This window comes from Arachis stenosperma, chromosome 8 (assembly GCF_014773155.1).
Source record: "Arachis stenosperma cultivar V10309 chromosome 8, arast.V10309.gnm1.PFL2, whole genome shotgun sequence".
Classification (NCBI taxonomy): domain Eukaryota; kingdom Viridiplantae; phylum Streptophyta; class Magnoliopsida; order Fabales; family Fabaceae; genus Arachis; species Arachis stenosperma.
In genome coordinates, this window is record NC_080384.1 from 18,129,186 (window position 1) to 18,153,141 (window position 23,956).

At 26.2% G+C, this 23,956-nt stretch overlaps 1 protein-coding gene across 4 annotated transcripts; it reads right to left on the bottom strand.

The window, feature by feature from the left end:
* Positions 1-526: 526 nt before the first annotated feature.
* LOC130944843 (rhamnogalacturonate lyase B-like) lies at positions 527-17,681 on the bottom strand. Of its 4 annotated transcripts, none has more exons than XM_057873398.1 (16): positions 17,473-17,681; positions 17,025-17,159; positions 16,754-16,875; positions 16,578-16,637; positions 10,331-10,453; positions 9,872-9,991; positions 9,319-9,460; positions 7,630-7,812; positions 6,100-6,255; positions 5,388-5,494; positions 5,105-5,195; positions 4,048-4,189; positions 2,844-3,000; positions 2,056-2,172; positions 1,809-1,935; positions 527-869 (listed from the first exon to the last, which is right to left on the bottom strand). In XM_057873398.1, the coding sequence occupies exons 2-16, from the start codon at positions 17,064-17,066 to the stop codon at positions 627-629; spliced, it is 1,932 nt and encodes a 643-aa protein (XP_057729381.1). In that variant the 5' UTR covers positions 17,067-17,159; positions 17,473-17,681; the 3' UTR covers positions 527-626. The 4 variants fall into 4 exon arrangements, with proteins under 4 accessions (XP_057729381.1, XP_057729379.1, XP_057729380.1 ...); XM_057873396.1 differs by having other exon boundaries at positions 17,025-17,095; positions 17,510-17,662; XM_057873397.1 differs by having other exon boundaries at positions 17,510-17,662.
* Positions 17,682-23,956: the final 6,275 nt, after the last annotated feature.

The window sequence follows — 23,956 nt, forward strand, 5'->3', positions numbered from 1 at the left end:
AATATAACTTTTTAATATTATAAATTTTTTTCATAATAATTAATTTTAATGAATTAAAAATATTCATATATTTTGTATTTATATATTTTATATTTAATTATTTAAAAATATAAGATTCTGTTGCCATTTAAAATATTACGTATTAAAATATTGTCTTTTAAAACATTTAGCTATGTATTAGGATATTCTATATTTATTAGAATCTATCAATACTCTTCTTTTATATTCACCTTTGATCTCTATCTAATATAATTTAATGATTTATATAAATGTAGCATATGTAATAAGTACATAATTATTGTGCTTATTTTACACATACCGAAGATAACAATAGAAAATTAAAGAAAAGGACTAAAATATATAGAAAAAAAAGTACAAATTAAGGGTGACACATATTTAAAACGAATAAACACACAATTAATAAATTGAGAATATAAAAACTATACAGGGTACAATGCAAGGTGCTGTCTACTTATCTCTAATAAAGTTCTTACAAAATATAGTCTCACATGCATATAAGCATATTCATCTATAAATTATAGGGTACAAGAAAAAACAAATATATAAATAAATTTTGAGATGAAATCATTGATATTTAACAAACAAAAATATGAAATTAACATTATTTATTTATGAGAAGGAGGAGCTTCCAAACGAATATAATCATACATTATGCCTTGAAAGGGACCATTAGCTATAGTTTGTGTAAGATATATAATGTTATCATCTTTGACTAGTAAATGAGATGACACATCAATGTTGTATAGTCTATAGAGTCCATGAATTCCATGTCTAGCTATGGCGTTGTCCTTCCCAATCAACCCACTTGTAAACATTGGTGGATCTTCTTTTGGATTATTCACTCTAACCTTCAAAGTAAAAAATAAAAAATAAAAAAATAAGAATTTGCAGTTATGTAAAGTTGATAGTTAAGAATTAAATCTCAGTATTGTATTTGGTGTAAAGTGGAAGACAGAAACGGAAATAAAAATGAAATTCTAATTTAATTTACACAAAAAATAAAGTTGAAATTAATTAATTGAAATAAGAGTATTTTAGGTATAAAATGTTATTAAAGTTTCTGTTTTTATTTCCAAAATTTTAATTTTCTGTACCTTCATTTTTTAAAAATACTGAAATACTGAAATTTTGAAGATAAAATTAAAATTTTAGTACCAGTCTCTAGGCCAACAAATATTTTTACATAAAAAAAAGTGAAACCATTCAACGAATAATTCATGTTGAGAAAGATGGGAAATTAGTTAAGAAAATTAATTTGCACAACTAATGACTCCTGCATTTAGATAACACTGCATAGTTTGGGATTTTTTAAAACAAATAAAAAATTTACCACCGTAAGTAATTTTCAAATTATAAAAAATGTAAATATTTTCAAAAGCGCATATAAGGCTAAATTTTATGAGAAAGTACAGGGAGTCAAAAAAGTATCTATACAATGTATACAATAGAAATTTAAGAATGTTCAATTATATCAGATATTTATTATCCCTGGTATCCGGATGGTTATTCTAGATAATATGGGTGTACTGTATTTGAGAAAATAGTAATATTTTATCGTGAATGTTTATTTTTTAACTTATATTGGACCAAATAAATAGCTCATTATACACATTGTACAAGTACTCCATTGGCTCTATAACGAGATTTAAATTTTATTTATTTAAAGACAAATCCGCAATCGGTCAAAAAATCACTCAACTTGTATGTAATATTATTTAATCTAAAAAAAGAAAAAAGAAAAAAAGTGATGTAGTATATTGAAATCTTAAATTAATGTGGTTCTTAACCTGTAATTGGGAGAAATTAACGGCTGCAAGTGCTAGTCGCAGTTTATAAGTTCCATTTTTCTGAACATTATGAAGCTTGAACTTAATTTGCCATGTTGTTCCATGGTAAGTGCCATCATCTCTCTTCCTGTAATAAGTAATTTATTTATGCAACAATGTTTTCATGTCTCATGTTGCTGCTACCTTTATAGAACACAATCCTATGTTGTTTTAAGAAAAATGAAAAAAAAATTATTAATAAATGAACCTGGTAACATGGGCAAAGAACCAATGTTTTGTATAGTCACTATGTCCAACTGTGTAAATCAAATCTTCATTTGGATATAAATCTGCATATCTTTCCCATAATCCATGCTGCCTAAACCTGCCACAATTTTTGTCAACAGTTTTTAATGGTTGCTAGTAAAAAATTTTATAGTTTGATACACCTCAAAGACTATTTAGACAAGTTAAAATTATCATTTCAATTTTATATATATATATATATATATATATATATATATATAGTGTATGATTGTAATTTTATCTTAGACTAACAAAATGTTAAATAAGAAAAAAGTTTAATTATTTTATATAGTTTTATTAAATTTGTAAGTAGATTCTTATATTTTTTTTAATTAGAATTTTACACTGTTTTTAATTTTTAATTAGGTCATTTTCATATAAAAAATATTAAAATTAATAAAATATTTCTCTCAAAAAAATATGTGATCAAAGATCTAACTAAGTTCTTAATTGTGATATTTTCAATTTGCGAAAAAATATTCAGTTAATTCTAATATTTTTTATACTAAAAAATAAAAAAAACTTAATTACAAAATTAATTAAAACCAGAATAAAAATTCAATTGAAAAAAAGATAATAAAAATTTAATTATAAATTTAATAAAATTATAAAAACTACCACAGTAATTAAACCTAAAAAATGATAATTTTGACTTGTATAAATAATTTTTTGGGTGTACCGAACTATTTTAAAATCTCAAATATATTTTTGTTTCTTCGACACTCGCTCATATATTAAATAGAGATGAACCTATCTGGATGATTGAGATAAAGTGTGTTAATGTAATTTGGATTAGGATCAGGAACATAAAATTCAGCTGCAGTGCGATCAGGAATGCCTATTTCCCATAATGTTGGTCCATTTCTTGGGGCTTCATATACAATCTCACCGACATTTACTTTATTACCTGCATTATTAGAATTAGAATGTGTTTAGTTTGTATTCTTATTTTTTATTTTTATTTTTAGTATTTTTTGTTTTTTAGATTTTATAAAGAAAAAAAATAGCAAAAATAATAATTTTTTTTTCACAAAATCCTAAAATAAAAAACACTAAAAATAAAAACAGAAAATAAAACGCAAATCAAACGTACCCTTACATTCTGATTATTCAATCTATCTCAATTAGTAGTAATAAGGTAATAGTAATTAAATAAAATCTAATTGACTCCATTTCTCTTTATTTTTAAGTACAAATTATGTTATTATAACCTCAATTAAATTTAGGTATAAACTTTTATATTTCATAAAATATCACATTGATCCCTTCTTCTCTGTATAGAACATTATCTTTGAGTGAATTTCACTTTGGACAAATATAAAGGAATCCTATTGAATTTTACCAAACTTTAGAAGAGTTAGTTTGTTGGTGAATGCTAATAATATGATCCCCAAAAAGTAAGAAATGCAGTATATTTTCTTTAAATTAATCGGCTATTATAGGTGTAAAAAAGAAAAGTTAAAAAATAAAGCATTTTAAATTCTAAATTCAAATTATTATATAAAATATAAAAAATAAAAAGTTAAAATTTGTTCAGTTAGCAAGAAGTGCATTAATATAGATTAGCAACTCTTCTTTAGCCAAGAATAATGTTTGATTAAGGGAGAAAAATAGAAGCACATGAAAAAATAAGAAGATAACGAAAATAAAAATATAAAAATAATAATAAATAAATAAACAAATAGAAAAAATATTTTATATTCCTCATCAATCATCATCGAATTGAAGTGTCTAAATAATTAAAAAAAAATAAATATTCATACATTCTAATTTAATTGAAAGTTCAAAAAACAGTAAAAACACATCATTTAATTAGTTATGATTTAATCTGAAGAGAACCAAATCTTTTTTGTCTATGTACTTCTCTCCATAATCAAACATATATTGTGTCAGTTTGTGTCTATATTTCTGTCTACTACACTACCAAAGAAAATAATATATGAAAAAATAAAACCTGGCTTGATGGTGAGGACAACATTGTTACAATAATCTCCAATGAAACCAGGGATCCAAGCATAAAGATTGTAATTCCCACTGTGTATATTGTTGATAGAGAAAAAGCCTCTTTTATTGGTTTGAGTCCAAAATTGATATCCCTGCACCATAGGAGAAAAAAATGAAAAGTATATATGAGAATTTAGTGTAACTAGATAATCTTTAAATATTATCATTTATTCAGTTTTTTTAAAAAAAATAAATAAAAAATAAATAAATTTTCTAATTTTTTGAACAATTAATATATAAAAATGGGTATTTAAATTAATTAAATAATAATAAATCCTTAAAAAAACTAATCAAAGACTGAATTTTAAAGGATAAACAGCATTTTTTGAAAAAAAAATTGTAAACAAAATAAACACTTCAAATAAATTTATATATTCCAAATTTTTCTTTGAGAAAATTAAGGAATAAGTTGTATTATTTTGATATTTAACATTTGTGATCAAAATCAAAATCACTTCTAATTTTTTTTTTGTTAAAAATAATTCTAAATGTTATATTTAGTATTAAAATTATTCTTTTAAACACAATAAATTTTTAAATGATAGAAATATATATTTTTTTTAATTTCCTAAATCTTTTTTACACCGTTTTTTCCATCACCAATGAACTTGCTGTTCACTCAAATTCCTAAATCTACCAAATTATTCTCAAAATTTTTCATCTTACCACTCATAATCTATCAACAACAACAACCACTCAACAAATAATAGAGTCAATATGTGTAGAGAGAGAAAGACGAGAAAATGAGACATAGAGAGAAATTACAGCAGAGACTTAGTTACAAAATCTGATATGATATAAAAATTCAATTTAAAAAAAAACACAGGAATTTAATTAAAAATTCGGTGAAACTATAACAACCGACGAAATAATTAAACCTTTTTTTCAAAAAAATAAATTTTAATATTAAATATAACATTTACTAAAAAAATAAAAACTATTTGGATTTTAAACCTAGACTATAATGACCAAAATAGTATTTATTTTAGAAAATCAAAGATCCAAACCTTGCATTCTGTTTGCCAGGATCCAGGTTCTCCTGGTGGTGCCAGACCAATATATGCACCTTCTGCCAATATGTGGTGATCACTTATGAACCTGAAAGTGCACTTTCTTATTTATAGGATTAATAGTCAAAATAATTTTTCAAAGGTCGTATATTTGTTAATTTAATCATCAAAAGATTAATAAATACCTCAAAATGATAATGAAAGATGTAATAATAATGAATCAGATTAGCCTTCAAATTATTACTTCTACTAATTATTAACTCTAATTTATTGTTATTACCTGTCTTGGACTTTTAATGTGCCATAAACACTGCCTCGTTGGTGAGACTTATGAAAATCCCCTGAAGCTGGAAAATCATAGGGCCAGCTTTGAACTTCTTTGCTCATCTGCTTTTAGTTAGTGCTATATATTCATTTGTTATAGTATAATAAAATAATATCTATGATACCTTATGATTTGATTTAATGTAATATGACAAAATAGATTCATGAAAAATTTTGACTTAGATTTATAGGTTTTTAAGAAAAAAATATTAAGCAAGTTATTGAAAAAAAAAAAAGTCTGTACTAAATAAGTCCTTAAAGTTGTGTTTGGTCCTCAAAATAGAATAAAATAAGACAAGACACAAATAACAGAGATATAAAAATTAGTGTTTTTATATTTTATTTGGTGATAAATTAGAATAAATTATGAAAGTTAAAGACTAATTCATTCTATTTTTTTTCATACAAAAGTTTAGAAAAAAAATATGATTATGAAAAATTAATAGAAATAATAAAAAAATAAGTTATATCTCTTTTTAGTGTTTCTATTTTTTTAATACAAAATACAATAATTTAATGTATTTAAATATAATATTTTATTTTTATTTTATCTACTAAATATAATTTTATGTCTTTGTATTCCTGTTTTAATATCCTATACATATAAACAAACGCAGCTTAAATTACATTTATCACAATTCGACCTAAAATAAATATGGTAAAGCAACCTGGTCTTTGGCATCCTTCCATAGTGATGGTTGGACTTGGTTTTCTGATGAAGTGTTGAGATAAATAAAGATTGGCCCAAAAACCTTTTTCCATGACTCATTTCTTTGGACTCTCATAACAACATCCTCTCCTGCGTAATGAGAACTCAGAAACATCTGTCACATACAAAAATATGTAGCAACCATGTTATTTTATCTTGGTCTCCCTGTTCTACTAAATGAAGTAATTTATTATCAGTTCTAAGGTGAATATATTTTGTAATTTGTAATTATTAATTAATTATTATTAATATTTTTAATAGTATAAAATTACATCTAATAATATGAGATTATATATTTTTTTTATAATTAAATATTGACTAAATTTTAATAAAAGTATTGGCTCTGGAGACTTTTTCATTTATTATATTAAATTTCATATTATTCTAAAAAAAGTTGTGATTTTACCAGAATTTTATAACGGAAGTTCTAAAATAAGTAAATAACTCACAAATAGACTTAAAAATCAGATGTCTCTTCTGTATTTCTGAAGATTTATTAGCGACAATTTTAATTTCAATTAGAGTAATAATTTAAGATTTTAATTCATCTTTTTCATTATCGTCCTCCTAATACTTAAAACTGTAAAATTTAAATATATATATATATATATATTACTTTTTTAAAATATTAAAAAAACTTTTTTTATTTAAAAGTTAAGAGAATATTTAAAAAGATAAATTAAGATTCTCAATCATTTATCTTTTGATTAACAAGGGATTTTAAGAAGGGAGTCACTCAGATAAAGACGTCTAAAACGTCTTTTTTTAAAGATATATTTTAATAATTAAAATTTAACACATATAATCGATTAAATCGTATTATTTTTATCAAAATTAAGTCAGATAAATTAATTTGATCAAAAAATAATGAATCAAATCTTGAACTAGTCTAAATTAATATTATTTTTTATAGAAAATGATATATACCTATATATATAATAAATATATATATTATATATATATATATATATATATTGTTGAAACTCTAAATCGTAACCATATGACGACAGAGAATTAAATGACTAGAATTTAGAATTCTCAAAATTAATATATATGTATATAATATGAATATTTTAGTCATTTTTTTATAATAAAGGTATTGTAGTTATTTTCTATAAAAACAATATTAATTTAGGCCGATTCAAGATTTGAATCACCATTTTTTCGATCAAATTAATTTGTCTGATCTTATTTTAACAAAAATAATACAATTTAATTAATTATATATATTAAATTTTAATTACTAAAAAATATTTTAAAACAAAAAACATTTTAAACGTTTTTATCTAAATTACTCCCTCCTAAAAATCTCTCTAAAATTAAGACCCGTATATACTCCAAAATTTCATAAATCACAAAACAATTCACCATGAATTCTTCCTATCCTCCTCCTTAAAAATGTAATTGTAAATATTATGAAATAATATATCAATCTACATAGATAGTATTTTATATAAAATGAATATAATTTATTAAAAAAAAGACTTACTGCAAGAGTAATAGGTCCAACATGAGAGGTGAGATTCTGTTTAAGAGGGCCACCTGATTGGAACTCATTGGTAGGTATAATTACCCAAAACCCCATTGCAGGATTAGTTTCAGATTTGGAGCTTATCCATCCATGCACCTTAATATCTTTGTTATTGCTTGAGTATTGATACTTGTCATCCACCTTAAATCAATAACATATTTAAACCAATTATTAAAATTCTTTTACAAATATCATATCTGCTATATATAATGATTTCTTACACAAATTCATTGATTTCTGTTTTTATCTTTGGTGTTTTTTTTTTTCAAAATTTATTTTATGGTTAACCAATTTTAAAAGTTTAATAAAAATTAATTAATCGATTTTTATTCCTTTTATATATGATTAGATTCTAGTAAATAATTGGTGTAATTTTTAAAATTTTAATATAACACTAATATCATAGAATAAAAACAAAAGTCAAAAATCAATCGAACTTAAAGAATTCTACATCTAATTTTTTTTTCTGAAAAGATATAAAGTCATAAAGTAATTAGTAACAGTTAGTGAGTTTGTTATAGTCAGTTAAAAAGGTAGTTAGAATTATTATTGTAGGATGACTTATATAGCAAGTTACCGGTTACATCTATCTATATAAATTATAAACCATTGTAATAAGCTAAAGTTTGCAATGAAATCATAATCACACTACAATTTTAGAATTATCCAAATTTCTTTCTCTTTAACTCTCTCAAACTCTTACTCTCATTCCTAAACCATTAGTACCATTTTCATGGTATCAGAGCTTCAGAAATATCAATGGCAGAGCCAATTCAAGCAATGCTAGAGGAAAATGCAACAAACTCAGTTGCAAATTAGATTGTGAATCAAGCAATGGTGGTGCATAATTTTATAGTTTTAATTTCCATCAAATTGAATGAAGAGAACTATTTTCTATGGAGAGATCAAGTTGAAGTTTTGATCGAAGCTCATGAACTCATGGATTATGTCAATGGAGTGAATGTCTTGATGCGATTTCGATCGATGAAAGATGAGAGCAATGGAGTTCTATATCATGAGTTCAAGAAGGCTAAACCAATAGCATCAAATATAACACGTATAAATTAGAATATTCAGTGAAATATTAAGCATATTCGTTTTATTTAATATCTAGGACCTGCACCACAATATAAAGGCTTTAAGGTAGCGTATGGTGGAGAGACAGAAATGGAAAGACTGAAATTGAGAGACAGAGACTAAGAGACAGAAATTGAAATAAGAATGAAATTTTAATTTATTTTGTACAAAGAGTAAAATTAGAATTAATTAATTGAAATAAAGGTATTTTAGGTAGAAAATATTATTAAAGTTTTAGTCTTCATCTCTAAAAATTTTAGCCCCCTGTGTCCTCACTTTTTTGAGATACTAAAATACTGAAATTTTAGAAATAGAGACAGAAATTTTAATATCAGTCTCTAAATCAACAAATATGATATTGAATCTCAGTCACTGTCTCAATATACCTTAAAACAAACGCTACCTAAATTACCGGTTAAACCCATTTATATAAATCATTATAATAAATTGAAATCGTGCAATAAAATCATAGTGACACTATTATCCTAGAATCATCCAATTCTCTCTCTTTCTCAAATCATTTTCACTTTCCAAGAAAGAAATAAAAAGAAGAGAGAATAAAAGAAAAACCTCTCCCTTGAAGTGTGGTTCAATAGGATCAACAAGCAACACAGCTTCAGGGGGAACAAGTGTTCTTCCTCTTGTTGGTAACCGGTCATCTGGAACAGGCATTAGCCTTTGCTTATTATCCGCTATAGCCATATAATTAAACCTGCATAATAATAATAATAATAATAATAATAATAATAATAATAATAATAATAATAATAGAGGAAGTATAGGGAGCCAATAGAGGATCGGTACAATATGTATAATAGAAGTTTAGGGATGTTCGATTCAATAGGATATCAGATGTTTATTATCTCTTGTATCCGGATGGTTATTATGGATAGTATGAGTGTAATGTGTTTGAGAAATTAGTAGTATTTTTTTACTCTGGATGTTCATTTTTTAACTCATATTGAGCCAAATAAATAACCTATTGTAAATATTGTACAAATATTCCATTATCTCCCTAGTGAGATTCATAATAATAAGCTTCCAAAAATAATTACTATAAACTCCAGATTATTTATTTTCTTGTTCTAAAAATGAAATAAAATAGGGCTAATTAAGACCATACTTATCTTTTCGAAGCTTAAAGACCATTCTGATTTGAGGTACGTTGAAAGCAGGCCATTCTTTTCGGTGTTCAAAGATGCTATAACAATACAAGCCACAGGAATTGCGTAGCATCACATATCTGCACAAAATTTAAACAAGGTAAATGTTTCTTCAACATTGTATATTCATATGTGTTTTATCTTAAAAAAAAGTGCGCATGTTAATTCAAATATGTGCAATAATGATTTTAGTTTTAGGTCAATTATATTCCTTTTTTTATGGCCTTTTATGTAATGAATATAAAAAATAATCTTAATAATACGTAATTAAATGTATGTAAAAAAAATTTAATCTCGACCGTGTATAAATTCACATAATAATAGATGTAGATGGTTCTAAATTATACTTTTTAATTAATTTTACTTTATAAAAACATGGTTGCGACCATGTATGTATTGATGAACGAATTTAATGGTACCTAATGTCAATATTTAGAGGAGACTGCTTTTCCTCCATGGATGATCGATCCCATGTTTTGGTAAATGAAATCTCCAATTGTTCATCATTTTGCACTATAACTTTATAACTTGTCCCCACGACCCTGCATGAGATATTAATTTGCCACGCAATTAACAACCGACTTAATATTCAATTTACCTCTAAAATTTGAGATCGAATTTAAATTTACCTCTAAAATTATAATTGACTTAATTTAAACTCTAAAATTTATAATAATAAGTTATATTAGTCTCTGAAATAATTTTTGACATGTTAAAATTGCATGTTAATTTGAAAGCAGTAATCAAGCTTCTAAATGCTCTAATAAGTCTTGATTATATAGAACTTGAGCGAAAAACCTAAATTACAACAAATTAACGTATCAAATCAACGTGTCGTGAACGGAAATCAGATCAAGAGTTAATGCGAGTTACGGTTACAAATTTTAGAACTCAATTTGAGTTGATTAGAATTTTAATGATCAAATTAAATTCGACCTTAATTTTCAGAAGTCAAATTAAATATTAACTCACAACTAACTACTTCAATATATCAGACATTATATATATAACATGGAGACCACTCAAATAAAGACGCCTAAAACGTCTTTTAAAGATATTTTCATGTTGTGTTTTAATTAGTTTCTATATAATTTATTCGGTGTTTCTCATCACATATTATTAAATTTCTCAAAAAATTTTCTTTCTAAAAAGAATAAAAAACATTTAATTTGGATTGAAACAAAGGTAATAGATTAACTATTAAATTTTTTTAAAAAAATTATTTACATAAAAAAATATATCACATTCATAAAAAAAAATATATATATATATATATATATATATAAAACAAGGTCAAGCCTCTTAAAATTTTTATAAATAAAAAAATAATTAATTTATATTCGTACAATATATAAAATAATTACTATATTATTATTATATTATAGATTAACATTCACTAATTTAAATTTTCTTTTTATTTTTAATATAAACATTAGAAAAAAATAAAATTTTTATAATTAAATATAGTGTAACAAAATATATATAATATTAATTAATTCTTAAAAAATTCTAAAAAATTAGTTTCTTTCATTTTAGTAAAATAACTATTTATTAAAGTAGACAAATTAATTATTTTCTTCTCATATACAGTTTTTTTAAGACATAAAAGTAATTAATTAGGACATTGGTTAAGATAATTAAAGTCACTATTTCATTAAATTTTTAATTTAAAGAGAAATCCTAGTTAATTTTGGTATAGAAATTTCGAATTTGAAAACATTGATAAAAATTATGTTGAATTTTGATTTATTTGATTCTCATTTAAATTAATCACTACATAAGTTAAAATTCTGTTTTGAAGTTATATTCGAGCTTTAATCTGATTTTTAAAGTTTCAATTTACTTAGTTTTATTTTTTAACTTAGGTATCCATGACTCATATTAGGGTTTTAAGTGTTTAGTTGAAAAAAAAAGGTAAAAAAATTTCAATTGTCACATCAAATAGTCGCTAGAATGTATAATGTAACAGTCGTTAGTCCATCTCAACATATCGTTAACGATTTTGTGAGACAGTGACAAAAATAAGATTAGGAACCAATGTGAGTCATAACTACTAAGTTGGGAGACTAATTGAGTAAATCGAAATTTTTGAAATTAGATTGAAACATAGTTGTTAGAACCGAACCATTGATCAAACCGGTCAAACTACTGGTTCACTGGTTTATTGGTTCAATCGATAAATCACTGATTGAACCGATAAAACCGGTCTCACATAAATATAAAATATAAAATAGTTAAAAACTTAAAATTAAAATTTGAAATACATATCTTCACTAACATTTTATGAAGAATCAAGTCTCAACTTCTAAAAATAACTAATATAAAAAAACCATAAAATTTTAATACTACAATAGTATCTTATTTTGACACAATAAAAAAATAATTAATTCACAAAGCCTATCATCTAGCTATAATATTAGTAAATTTTAACACTAACATCAAAACAAATAACATTAATCACAATACTAACAATAAAATAGATCAAGTAAATTAATAAAATTTTAGTGAAATTTATATTTATATTAATAATGGTATATAATTAAAATGTAATTAATTTTAAAAATAGAAAAAACAAAAATTAAATTAAATTAGATATTTATGTATACTATATAATTAGTATTTGTCAAATATAGTACTTAGAAGTGCAATGGCTAAGTGACAAGTAAAGGTTGCTTTTGCTTCAAGGTTTTTGGTTCGAGACCTTGTGGATACATTTTAAAAAATTTTTTAAGCAGTTCGATTAGACCGGTTCTTACCGATTAACACCGGTTTTATTCCTTAGACGGTCCAAGAAGTAAACCGAATCGATTCTAGTCCGGTTCACTAGTTTTTCGGTCGAACCAGCCGATCCAGTTCGATTTTTACAACTATAGATTGAAATACGAACATAATTTCAGAGACCAATAAGTATTATCTCTTTGTTGACAATTAAGTTGTTTTAATGGTAATTAAGATCTAATAATGATTTATAATAAAAGAAGCATTCTTTTGCAACAATGAACCTATAGTAGTAGTTAGGGGTGTTCATATATTAGATCATATCCATATAAATCCACAGTATTTATCCGTATCTGATCTGTAATTTGAGGATATGATCTGATCTGTAAGATGATCGGATTGGATCGAATCGGATCCACACTCTAATTAGATAGAAGTAAATATGTTTAAAAAAGTAAACAAAAAAAATTATTGACTTTTTTTATAAAAATAAAATTTTTTAATATTTTTTATTTTATGGATATATTTGATATATGATCCAAACATAAAAAGTGCGAATATCGAATTTGATCTAATGAGTTTAGTGCGGATTAGATTGAAATTTCAGCCATATCCTATCTGTAAACACCCCTAGCAATAATAACTAAAAAATTATAATGATTATATTTTTAACTAAGAGGAAGTGCCCAAAAAAAAAGTACTAAATACAAGAATATTTAATCAAATATTAAAAAAAAAATTTACTTTAAAACAGTTGGACTTTTTTTGCTCATATATATAAATATATATATATATATATATATATATATATATATATATATATATATATATAATGTAATAATAATAATAATAATAATAATAATAATAATAATAATAATATTATTATTATTATTATTATTATGATAATTGTTTTATATATCACACAAATATAAACCTTTTTTTTTCTATGATCTTAAGAAAGGTTTTGTAAGTCCCTAACCTTGTTATCGATTTTTGTAGTGTTAGCCCTCATATTATCAATTTGATTCATATATAATTCGGATGATAAATTATTTGGTGATAGGCTTCCTTTTTTACTGTGATATTATTATTATTATTATTATTATTATTATTATTATTATTATTATTATTATTATTATTATTATTATTATTATTATTATGTACATTAAAAAATAACAGGTCAAATTATTGCCATAACATAATAGAAGTATGGAAGTTTATCATTCTTCTCTAATGGAGGAAACAAAATTCTTTTCAATAGTTTATTTAATGTTTAGTAGAATAAAAATAAATTTTATTAGAATAAATTTTAGTACAAGTTTAATATTTTTATTCATCATAAAATATTTATAGAATTACTAGTAGATAAATTTTGGAAAAAAGAAAAAAAACCATGATTTTTAATTTTATTTTTAATTTTAAAATAAATTTTATTTTTATTTTTTAATAATATTAATTTTTTACCATATATAATTATTCAATTATTTTTGAATCATATATAAATAAATTACTCTTAATAAGGCTTTTTTGTGTTATTCAATTATCTTTTTTAAAAAATAATTAATTATTAAAATAATTAAATTTTTCACAACAAAAATAATAAAAAAATTATGAACGAAAAAAATTAACCATCCTGATAATTTTTGTATTTTTATTTATATTTTAATTATAAACATAAATATAATTTAATTATATTATTTATAAAATGTGACTATAGATATAGATAAAATTTAGTTATATTACTTATATATATAGTTTCATTGTATTGTATTGCTTATAAAGTTAGATTATAATTATGACAATAGAATTGTTCTTGTACTTTTATATGTGTGACTAATTGGTGGTGTTAAAACATTACTCTTAATTATAAATAAGGTTTATAATTTAAAAAATCAAAGACTCAATTAAAAAGATACGAAAAAATGATGTTAAAATATTCTAATTCTTTAAAATAAAAATTTTCGAAATTCAATTAAAAAATATTTAAAATTTAAACTCAATAAAAATTTATATTCAATGTGTTTTGTATTAAATATATTTAATAACCTATTATATCATATTGGTTGAAATTAGTTTTATAATGTTAATTTTTTAATAACACTTTATTAGAAAAATCATCTTTTCAGAATTTTTTAAAAACTAATTAATATTATATATATTTTGTTACATTACATCTTGTTATAAAAAATTTATTTATTTCTAATGCTTATATTAAAAATAAAAACAAAATTTAAATGAGTAAATTTTAATCTATAATATAATAATAATATAGTAATTATTTTAAATATTATACGAATAAAAATTAATTATTTTTTTATTTATAAAAATTTTAAGAGCTTGTTATATATATATATATATTTTATGAACGTGATATATTTTTTTATGTAAATAATCTTTTAACAAAACTTTAATAGTTAATCTATTATCTTTTTTGTTTTAGTCCAAATTAAATATTTTTTTATTATTTTTGAAAAGAAAATCTTTTGAGGAATTTAATAATATGTGGTGAGGAATACTGAATGAATTATACAGAAACTAATTAAAATACAACATGAAAACATCTTTAAAAAAAGACGTTTTAAGCGTCTTTATCTGAGTGGCCTCCATATAACATTGATGGTATATTACATCTATTTATTATTACTAAGATTATTATTATTTACATGAATTTTTTTATAAAAATAATTTAATATAATATTTATTTATAGTTTAATAACTATATATCAGTTTCACCTAAATGGATTGTCATGCAATTTTTCATACACATATATACCCTTAGCTTATCGCCAATTGTAGTCTTCAAACTGTAGCATTTTTCATCACCACTTTTGATTAGTTAATACGACAACATTCTTACATTTCTTTCACGAAAACCTTCTCATATCAAATAGTGTGATTCTTATGTTGCAAGTTATTTCCTTCCAATTCAAGTTCCATCTTCTTTAATCTTTTGGAAGACACATAAATATAATTTGTTGCCACATTCTTCTATAGAAAATTGAATTTATCACAAGTGAATCTACGTACGTATTGTTTACATTACTTTGGTCTCAAAAGTAATTTTTGCACAAGAGTTATATTCTATAAAGGAGCCACTCAGATAAAGATATCTAAAATGTCAGTTTTTAAAAATATTTTTTAACAATTAAAATTTAATATATGTAATCGATTAAAGCGTATTATTTTTGTCATAATTAGATCGAATAAATTTATTTGACCGAAAAATTGATGAACTAAATTTTAAATAGATATAAATTAATATTTTTTTAATAAAAAATACAATACCCTTATTATAAAAAATGAATAAAATACTCATATATATAACCCTAAATCTTAACCCCATGACGACTTAGAGAGAAGAGAAAGGTTAGGATTTATGATTCTCAAAATTAATATATATAAGAATATTTTGTCATTTTTTATAATAAGAGTATTGTAGTCATTTTCTATAAAAAATATTAATTTAGACCGGTTTAAGATTTAAGTCATTAATTTTTTGATTAAATCAATTTATCTGATCTAATTTTAACAAAAATAATATAATTTAATCTGTTATATATATTGAATTTAATTACTAAAAAATATCTTAAAAAAAAAGTTATTTTTAATGTGTTTATCTGTGAGTGGCTCCCTAAATGTAATTCTACCTCCAATCACTTAAGTTTTTAGAAAGGAAAACAAAAAGTTTTGCGGCAGTGTCCAATTCCCATATATTGATTCTAATTAACAAGTAATTAATTATTAATGTTAAGATCCTGATAAACTAGGGAAAAATAATTGAGTAAATTAAATAATAATTAGCAAATGAAATAGAATATATATTATTCTTATATTTAATTTAATTTGTCTTACATGAGAGAAATATTACTAGCATTAATAATAATAATAATAACAATAATAATAATAATAATGTAAAAGATGAAAGCTAATTATGAATTCATGACGAACCTTTCATATATCCCGGTTGTTCCTGTGCTATCTGCTTCATTCCAAACAATGTCCCAATACCTATATATATATATATATCATTCATTATTATTATTATATGAATATAAATTAATAATTTATATCCAAAATTTTTAATAAAAAAACATAGTTTAATATAGTTGTAGCTCATCATTCACCCTCTATCATCTGCTTCATTAAGAACTTCAAGCAAATTATCAACACCATTATATTGTATTGCACTGATAAATCCACCCTTTTTGGATAAATACACTTCAAGTATACCATTGTCCATCACAACCTACCAAACCAATTCAATTCAATTCAATTAATTTAACATTTGCCATAAAATCAAAGCAATTTATCTTCAAAACTATAAATAGAAAGAAGAAAAACATGAGAGGATCCAAAATTCAATCCTTAATTAAAGAATAATTAATAATGTCTCACATAATTGTCGTCGGCACGCAACTTCACTGCCTGCGACGACATGGATCCGGCCGCCGGCGGCAAAGATCTCACTAGCAACAAGACAAAAGCAAAGAAGCAATATTGGCCACCTTCAATTTGGACTTCACTAGCAACCTATAGAAGTAGTTGAAGAAACTAAGCTAATTAGACAAACAAACTAGTATTTTTAGAAGAATTTAATTTTGATATACTGTTAGTGTAAAATAGTTTTACACGTATATATATCTAATTATATAACGTCATATCAGTAAAAATAACTACTTTTTATATTTACCACTAGAATAATCATAAAAAACGGATATAATTGCACGCTTGTGTAAAACGTTTCGCACGATTAGTGCATCAAAATTAAACTCTTTTTAGAATACTCTTAATTTCACAATCAAAATTACTAAATAAAAGCATTAATCAATAATGTGGATTATACCCCAAAAGAAATTTAATGGATATTATTCATGGCTAACCATAGAACAAGCTCTGAAAGTGCATCATGGGATATGGTATATCAAGGGGACAAAATGGATGGAATCTCATCACTTCTCAATTTGCATGCAACTTTTGAAGCCTCGTAAAGGAAAAGGTTAAATATAAGAAACAAAATAAAGGAATTGTATGACATAGCCCCTTTGGTGAAATAGTAGTGAGGGATTTGATTTGATGCTGCAATCTTACCTCTCTACATGATTTATAGATTGAAAAAAACATGGTTATGTTATAATTAGTAATAATTAGAAAATGATGGAAATAGAAAGAGTACATCGAATGAAATGAAGACGTGTTGTGATGTTCGTTGGTTGCACGGCAAAATCATGTAACGTTATCATTAAATCCTTGGAAAATTTTATTCATTATATGTATACTTCTCAACATTTATTAATCATGTATGTCATGAATTAAAGAATACAGATTTGTTACACATTTTCAATTATTATTGTCATCCAAGTTTAACTAAATAGATTCAACACCAACAAAAATCACTCTCATTAAAAGAGTGTGATTATACGCGCGAGACTTTACGTTATCGTCGTCATCTTTTTCTTCGCGTTTCTCTTCCTCCTTTTTGGTGTGTTTTCTTCTCATCATCATTCTTTTGTTGCTGCATTTTTTTAGGGTTAAGTACGATTTTAGTTCCTAACGTAGAGGCCGAAAATTTGTTTCGTCTCCAACCTTATTTTGCATACAAAATCGTCCCTAAAGTTCGTGTTAGTTTTAAAATGGTCCTTTCTGACAAAAAAAATAATTTTTAAAGACAATTTTTCCCCGTGGTTTGTTTCCCTTAATTTCATTTTCGCAAAATCATTTTCTACTCCTCAAATAACTCACAATGTTCCTGAACACAATTGGTATCTGAAACATTTGTGTGAAACTCTAAAAATCGTTCCTGCGAAGAGAGTCTACAATAGTAGTTGAAGAGATTTGGTTGTTGGAAGTTCCACCGTCAGTGCGGTGTGACATTCGTGACCCATCTTCATCGCTGCAAACAGTGGTTGTTGAGGTATGATTTTTTTTCGTGCATTGTCACTTCACATCATCTGTTTATTGTATTTGGGGGGTTTGAGGTTGACAACAATGTTGCTGCCTTTGAGCTGTTTAGGGTTTAATGTAGGCTACAGTGACTGTTGCTAAAGCTATGGTTTGTGATGATCTATTTCTTTTCATTCTTCTTTGTTGTAGTAATGTATTGTGTTAAATAACATGGTTGTTTGAGCAGAAGATGGTGTATATTAACATGAGGGTGTATCATAGTGGTGCATTCGGATATGAGGACGGGGTATTTAAGTATTTGAAGGGACAAACTACAATTATCGAAGACATTGATGGCGATCGGTGGTCTGTATTTGAGGCCTATGAAGAGATAAGATAGTTTGGATACTTGCAGTCCAACATTGGAGCATTATGGTATAAAGATCCAACTGTGGATGATTTGGAGAATAACTTGAAGATGTTGAAAGGTGACTCAAATGCAATTGAAATGTACAAAATAGCTGGGATGAGGGGCTTGGTATAGTTGTTTGTGGTCCATGATGTTGGGGATGCAGAGGGGTTCGAAAGTGGATTACATTGACGTAGGGGGAGTAGCTGGGGGTGTTGAAAGTGAGGAACGTAATGCTGCTGGTCTTCATATAGTTGTTTTTGATGACCATGTGACTGAAGTAGTTGAGAGAAGCGGGGCACATAATGAGAGAGATTCAGAAGAGTTAGTAGGTGGAGGACAGATTGGAGGAGATCGACGTGAAACCAGTGATGAAGACAGTGATGACCTCGAATATTTGCCATCCAATGAGGAGGGGGACAGTGCATGTGACATACACTTCACTAATAGTGAGGATGAATATGAATATGACAGTGGATTTGGAAAAACTAATTATATGCCAAAGAAAGATACTGCTACCAAGGAAAAGGGGATTGGGACAAGTCAGCTAAGTGATGAGGAAGGGGCAGATAGTGATGAATTGGAAATAAACCATATGATTGGTGGAGATGAGGTGGAGAATGATGATCCTGAGGAGGATGCTGATGATGGATCATATCGTGGGGGGTCAAAGGTTTCCAGTTCATAAACGTGAAAAGGACATGACCAACTATAGATGAGAGGTAGGAACACTTTATATATCTAGGCAAGAATTTAAGGACACTGTTTTGGCTTATGCAGTTCATACAGCTAGAAGTATCAAGTTTAAGAAGTGTAATTTGGTGAGGGTTAGGGTTTTTTGTTAGAAAGACTGCCCCTTTTTGGCTCTATGCACACAGGGTTAGGGATGAGTCAACATGGCAATTAAAGAGCATGAATATGCAACACACTTGCATGCAAACACACAGAGTTGGCATAATGCACTCCAAATGGCTAGGCAACTAATTTAAGAAGAAGGTGGAGTCTAATCCTAGAATAGGAGTTGGTGGCAAAGGCATACAAGAAGTGGAATCTGACTGTGACCAAATCCATTGTAGCCAAAACCAAGCGCGAGGCACTAAGCTAGATTTAGGAGCAGTATAAGAGGATTAATGATTATTATGCTAAACTTCTAAAAGCTAATCCGGGTTCATCCATTGTCGATTCGGTCCCTGGATTTTGCTCAGGAGATCCAGAACCCAGATTTGATGAACTACTGTGTATTCCAAAGATTGTATGTATGCTTTGATGCATGCAAGAAAAGCTTCCAACATTGTAGACCCTTTATTAGTTTGGATGGGTGCTTCTTAAAGACTCCTCAGGGTGGCCGGAGACACCAATGACCAGATCCTTCCGATTGCTTATACGGTAGTTGAAGCTGAGACAAAGGACTCCTGGGTTTGGTTTCTGCGCTATCTTGCTGACGATTTGGGATAAGAAAAAATTGAAAGATGCACATTCATGTCTGATCAGCAGAAGGTAATGATTAATTTGACATTAGTATTTTGTTTGCAGAAAGCCTATTGGTTGAAATTAAAAAACAATGACTACTGGACTAACATTGGCATGATCACCTTCATTTTGTAGGGTTTGTTACCAGCTTTTGAGGAGGTCATTCCAGGGGTGGACAACAGATTCTACGTGAGGCATCTGTATAACAATTTCAGGAAGAAATTCTCTGGATTGGAGCTGAAGAACCGAATGTGGCAGTGTGCAAAGTCAACTCATTGGAAGGATTGGGAGAAGGAGATGAAATCACTAAGACTCAAGAATGAGGGGGCATTTTGACACTTGAACGGCATTCTACCCAGATTTTGGTCCCGTTCTATATTTACATTTCATTCAAAATGTGACTCTAATCCCTTGTTAATAACATGAGTGAACGTTTTAATGCTGTCATAGTTGAGGCAAGAGAAAAACCAATTGTGTTAGAGGACATTGGGGTGTATCTAATGACGAGATGGGCTGCCAATAGAGATAGGATTCAACTGTACCAGGGTAATATCATACCAATAATTAGGAAGAAATTGGAAAAAAAAGGGCAAAATTTGCTAGGGACCGGAGGCCATATTGGTCAGCTGCTAATAAGTATGTGGTGATGTGTGGGCTAGATAAATTTGTTGTGGATCTGGCTGCTTCTGATTGTTCTTGCAGGATTCAGCTATACCAGGGTAATATCATGACAACATACCTCATAGTATACGCAACCCCAAAATCTTCGGCCTAAGTTATCCTTCGTCATTGAGGTTTGTAGAATTGGCCTGTCTCCGTGTTCACATACCAACTCCTTCGCAGGTGAACAAACTCGACACGATCTGGAACTCTAGGAAGCCATTGATGCAGCCATTTTGAACCCTTCCTCTGCTTTGTTGAACCCTAGCGCTGCTTCCTTCCTCTGAGCTTTCAAAAAGGATGATCCTCTTTTCCTTTACACACAACAATCCCTTTTTTATTTATTTTGATAATTGTTGTTGTTGTTACTATTATTATTATTTGATAAAAATTCAATAACGGACAATAACGAACTGAGGGGCATAATTGTCCGAGGGACCATTTTAAAAGCAACACGAGCTTTAGGAACGATTTTATATGCAAAATAAGGTTAGGGACAAAAAAATTTTTGGCCTCTACGTTAGGGACTAAAATCGTACTTAACCCATTTTTTTACTTTTTCTCCTCATCTCTTTGATGATCTTGCAGCAGTATGTATTTCTTCTTCTTCTTTATTTGATTTTTCTTCTCTTTTTCTTGGTTTTATTCCTTTCAAGAAAGTGAAACAAAAATTATAATAAAATGAAATAAGAAGAAGATGAAGAAGAAAAAAATAAAGAAGAAGAAGAAGAAGAAGAAGAAGAAGAAGAAGCAGTAATAAAAGATGAGAAAGGAAGAGTTTTGAATTGTACAGAACAACGAGCCGAAATATACCTTAATTCACTCAAAAATTAACCGAAAATACATCCAAAATGAAGCGAAAATTAAATTTCGAATGAACCAAAATTGCTTAATGATGACGATACACAAACAAACTCGTTTTAAAACAAGCATAGACCAAGTGCACTTTATTTAAATCCAGAATAAACTGAAATTACTTAATGATTGTGTTCGAAAAAAGGCACACAAATAAACTTGAATTTCAAATGAACCGAAATTACATCCAGAATGAATCAAAAATTAAATTCTGAATGAACCAAAATTATTTAATGATGATTGTACACAAACAAACTCTTTTCAAAAGAAGCATAGACCAATTGCACCTTATTTAAATTCAGAATGAACCGAACTTACTGAATGATTACGTTAAAAAACAAGCACACAAACAAAATTAAATCATGAACAAAAATACATCCAAATCCATCAAGTGATTTTACAGCATTATGAGTTTCTTAATCTTTGTTTGATTTTTTCATGTTTTTATTATTGTTAAGAGGATAAAATAAGAAAAATTATGAGAAGGAAAAATAAGAAGGAGAAGATGAACAAGACAAGAAGAAGAAGAACATGATGATGTGTTTTGAAAAGTTTTTTTATTCTTGTTTATTCTTTTTTGTTTGATTTTTCCTCTCTTTTTTTGATTTTATTCCTCTCAAGAGAGAATGTGAGGAGGAAGAGTTTTGAATTATGTAGAACAACGAAACCAAATCCACCTTAATTCACTCAGAAATGAACCAAAATTACATCCAGAATAAACAAAAAATTAAATTTTAAATAAATCGAAATTACTTAATGATAACAATACACAAACCAACTCGTTTCAAAATAAGCACAGACCAAGTTCACCTTATTTAAATTCAAAATAAAATAAAATAACTTAATAATTGCATTAAAAAAACAAGCACAAAAATAAAATTGAATGATAAAAAATTCACTTAAAAATGAACCGAAATTACATCCAGAATAAACCAAAAATTGAATTTTGAATTAACCGAAATTACTTAATGATGACGATACACAAACAAACTCATTTCAAAATAAGTACGAACCAAGTCAATTTTGAACAAAAACACATCCAAATCAATTTTAGATCAGACAATGTCATCAATATGGCAAAAATTCGATGATAACGATAACGATAACAATGATACGTGTTAGAAGAAGACAACAATGACGATAACGATGATGATCATAATGTTGATGATCATGATGATGGAGGAGAAGGATGAAAATGAAGGAGGAAGAGAAAAAGAAGAAGAAGACATAATACCATGGGTGAAAAAGAATGTGCGTGCATGAATTTGAAAGAAGAAGAAGAAGAAGAAGAAAGCATGAAAAAAAAAACGCGTGAATCTAAAAGACTTAGTTGGATTTGATTGGTTAAATCATTTGTATGTGAAGCTTATTGTAAAGCATAATAATTATTTCAAGTAACTTAATTTGATTTATTGCTCAAAATAATTAATTATATCTTTATTATTATTGATTAAGTCCATTAACTTATTATAAAAATTTATTTTATATGCATTCTCAGTATAAATATTTTATATAAACAACTAATTATATATTTGTTACATCAATAAAAATAATTTATTTTTAAATGCGTTAATTAAAATATTATCTAAATGAATAAATCTAATTGAATAATTATGTAAAATTTTTTATACTATTAATACATTAAAATTAAATTTAACTTATAGTTATGAGTATAAGATAACAAAATCCTTTTATAAGTTCTGGTAATTTTTTCCGAGGAAATTATGTAAATTCAAGAGTTATTAAACAATATATATATGTAAGTAGTTTGGGACAATCAGTATCCAAATAAACCTTATCATTTTTAATCCTTAATGTTAATTAATTCTATTAATAAAGGACAAATAAAGTACGTTTACTATGTCGTGGTATGGAAAGGGTAAGAAATGAGCAAAGGAGAGAGCAGGAGCAGGGTTTAAGGACAAAATACAGGGAGGATGATGGCTATGCCGTCAAAAGAGATAAGGGAGAGAGTGAGGGTAGGTGTGCACTTGGTGTTAAAGAGGATTTTTTAGGAAGTTTTTCAAAGACTTCAAAAGTCTCCTTTAGAGAT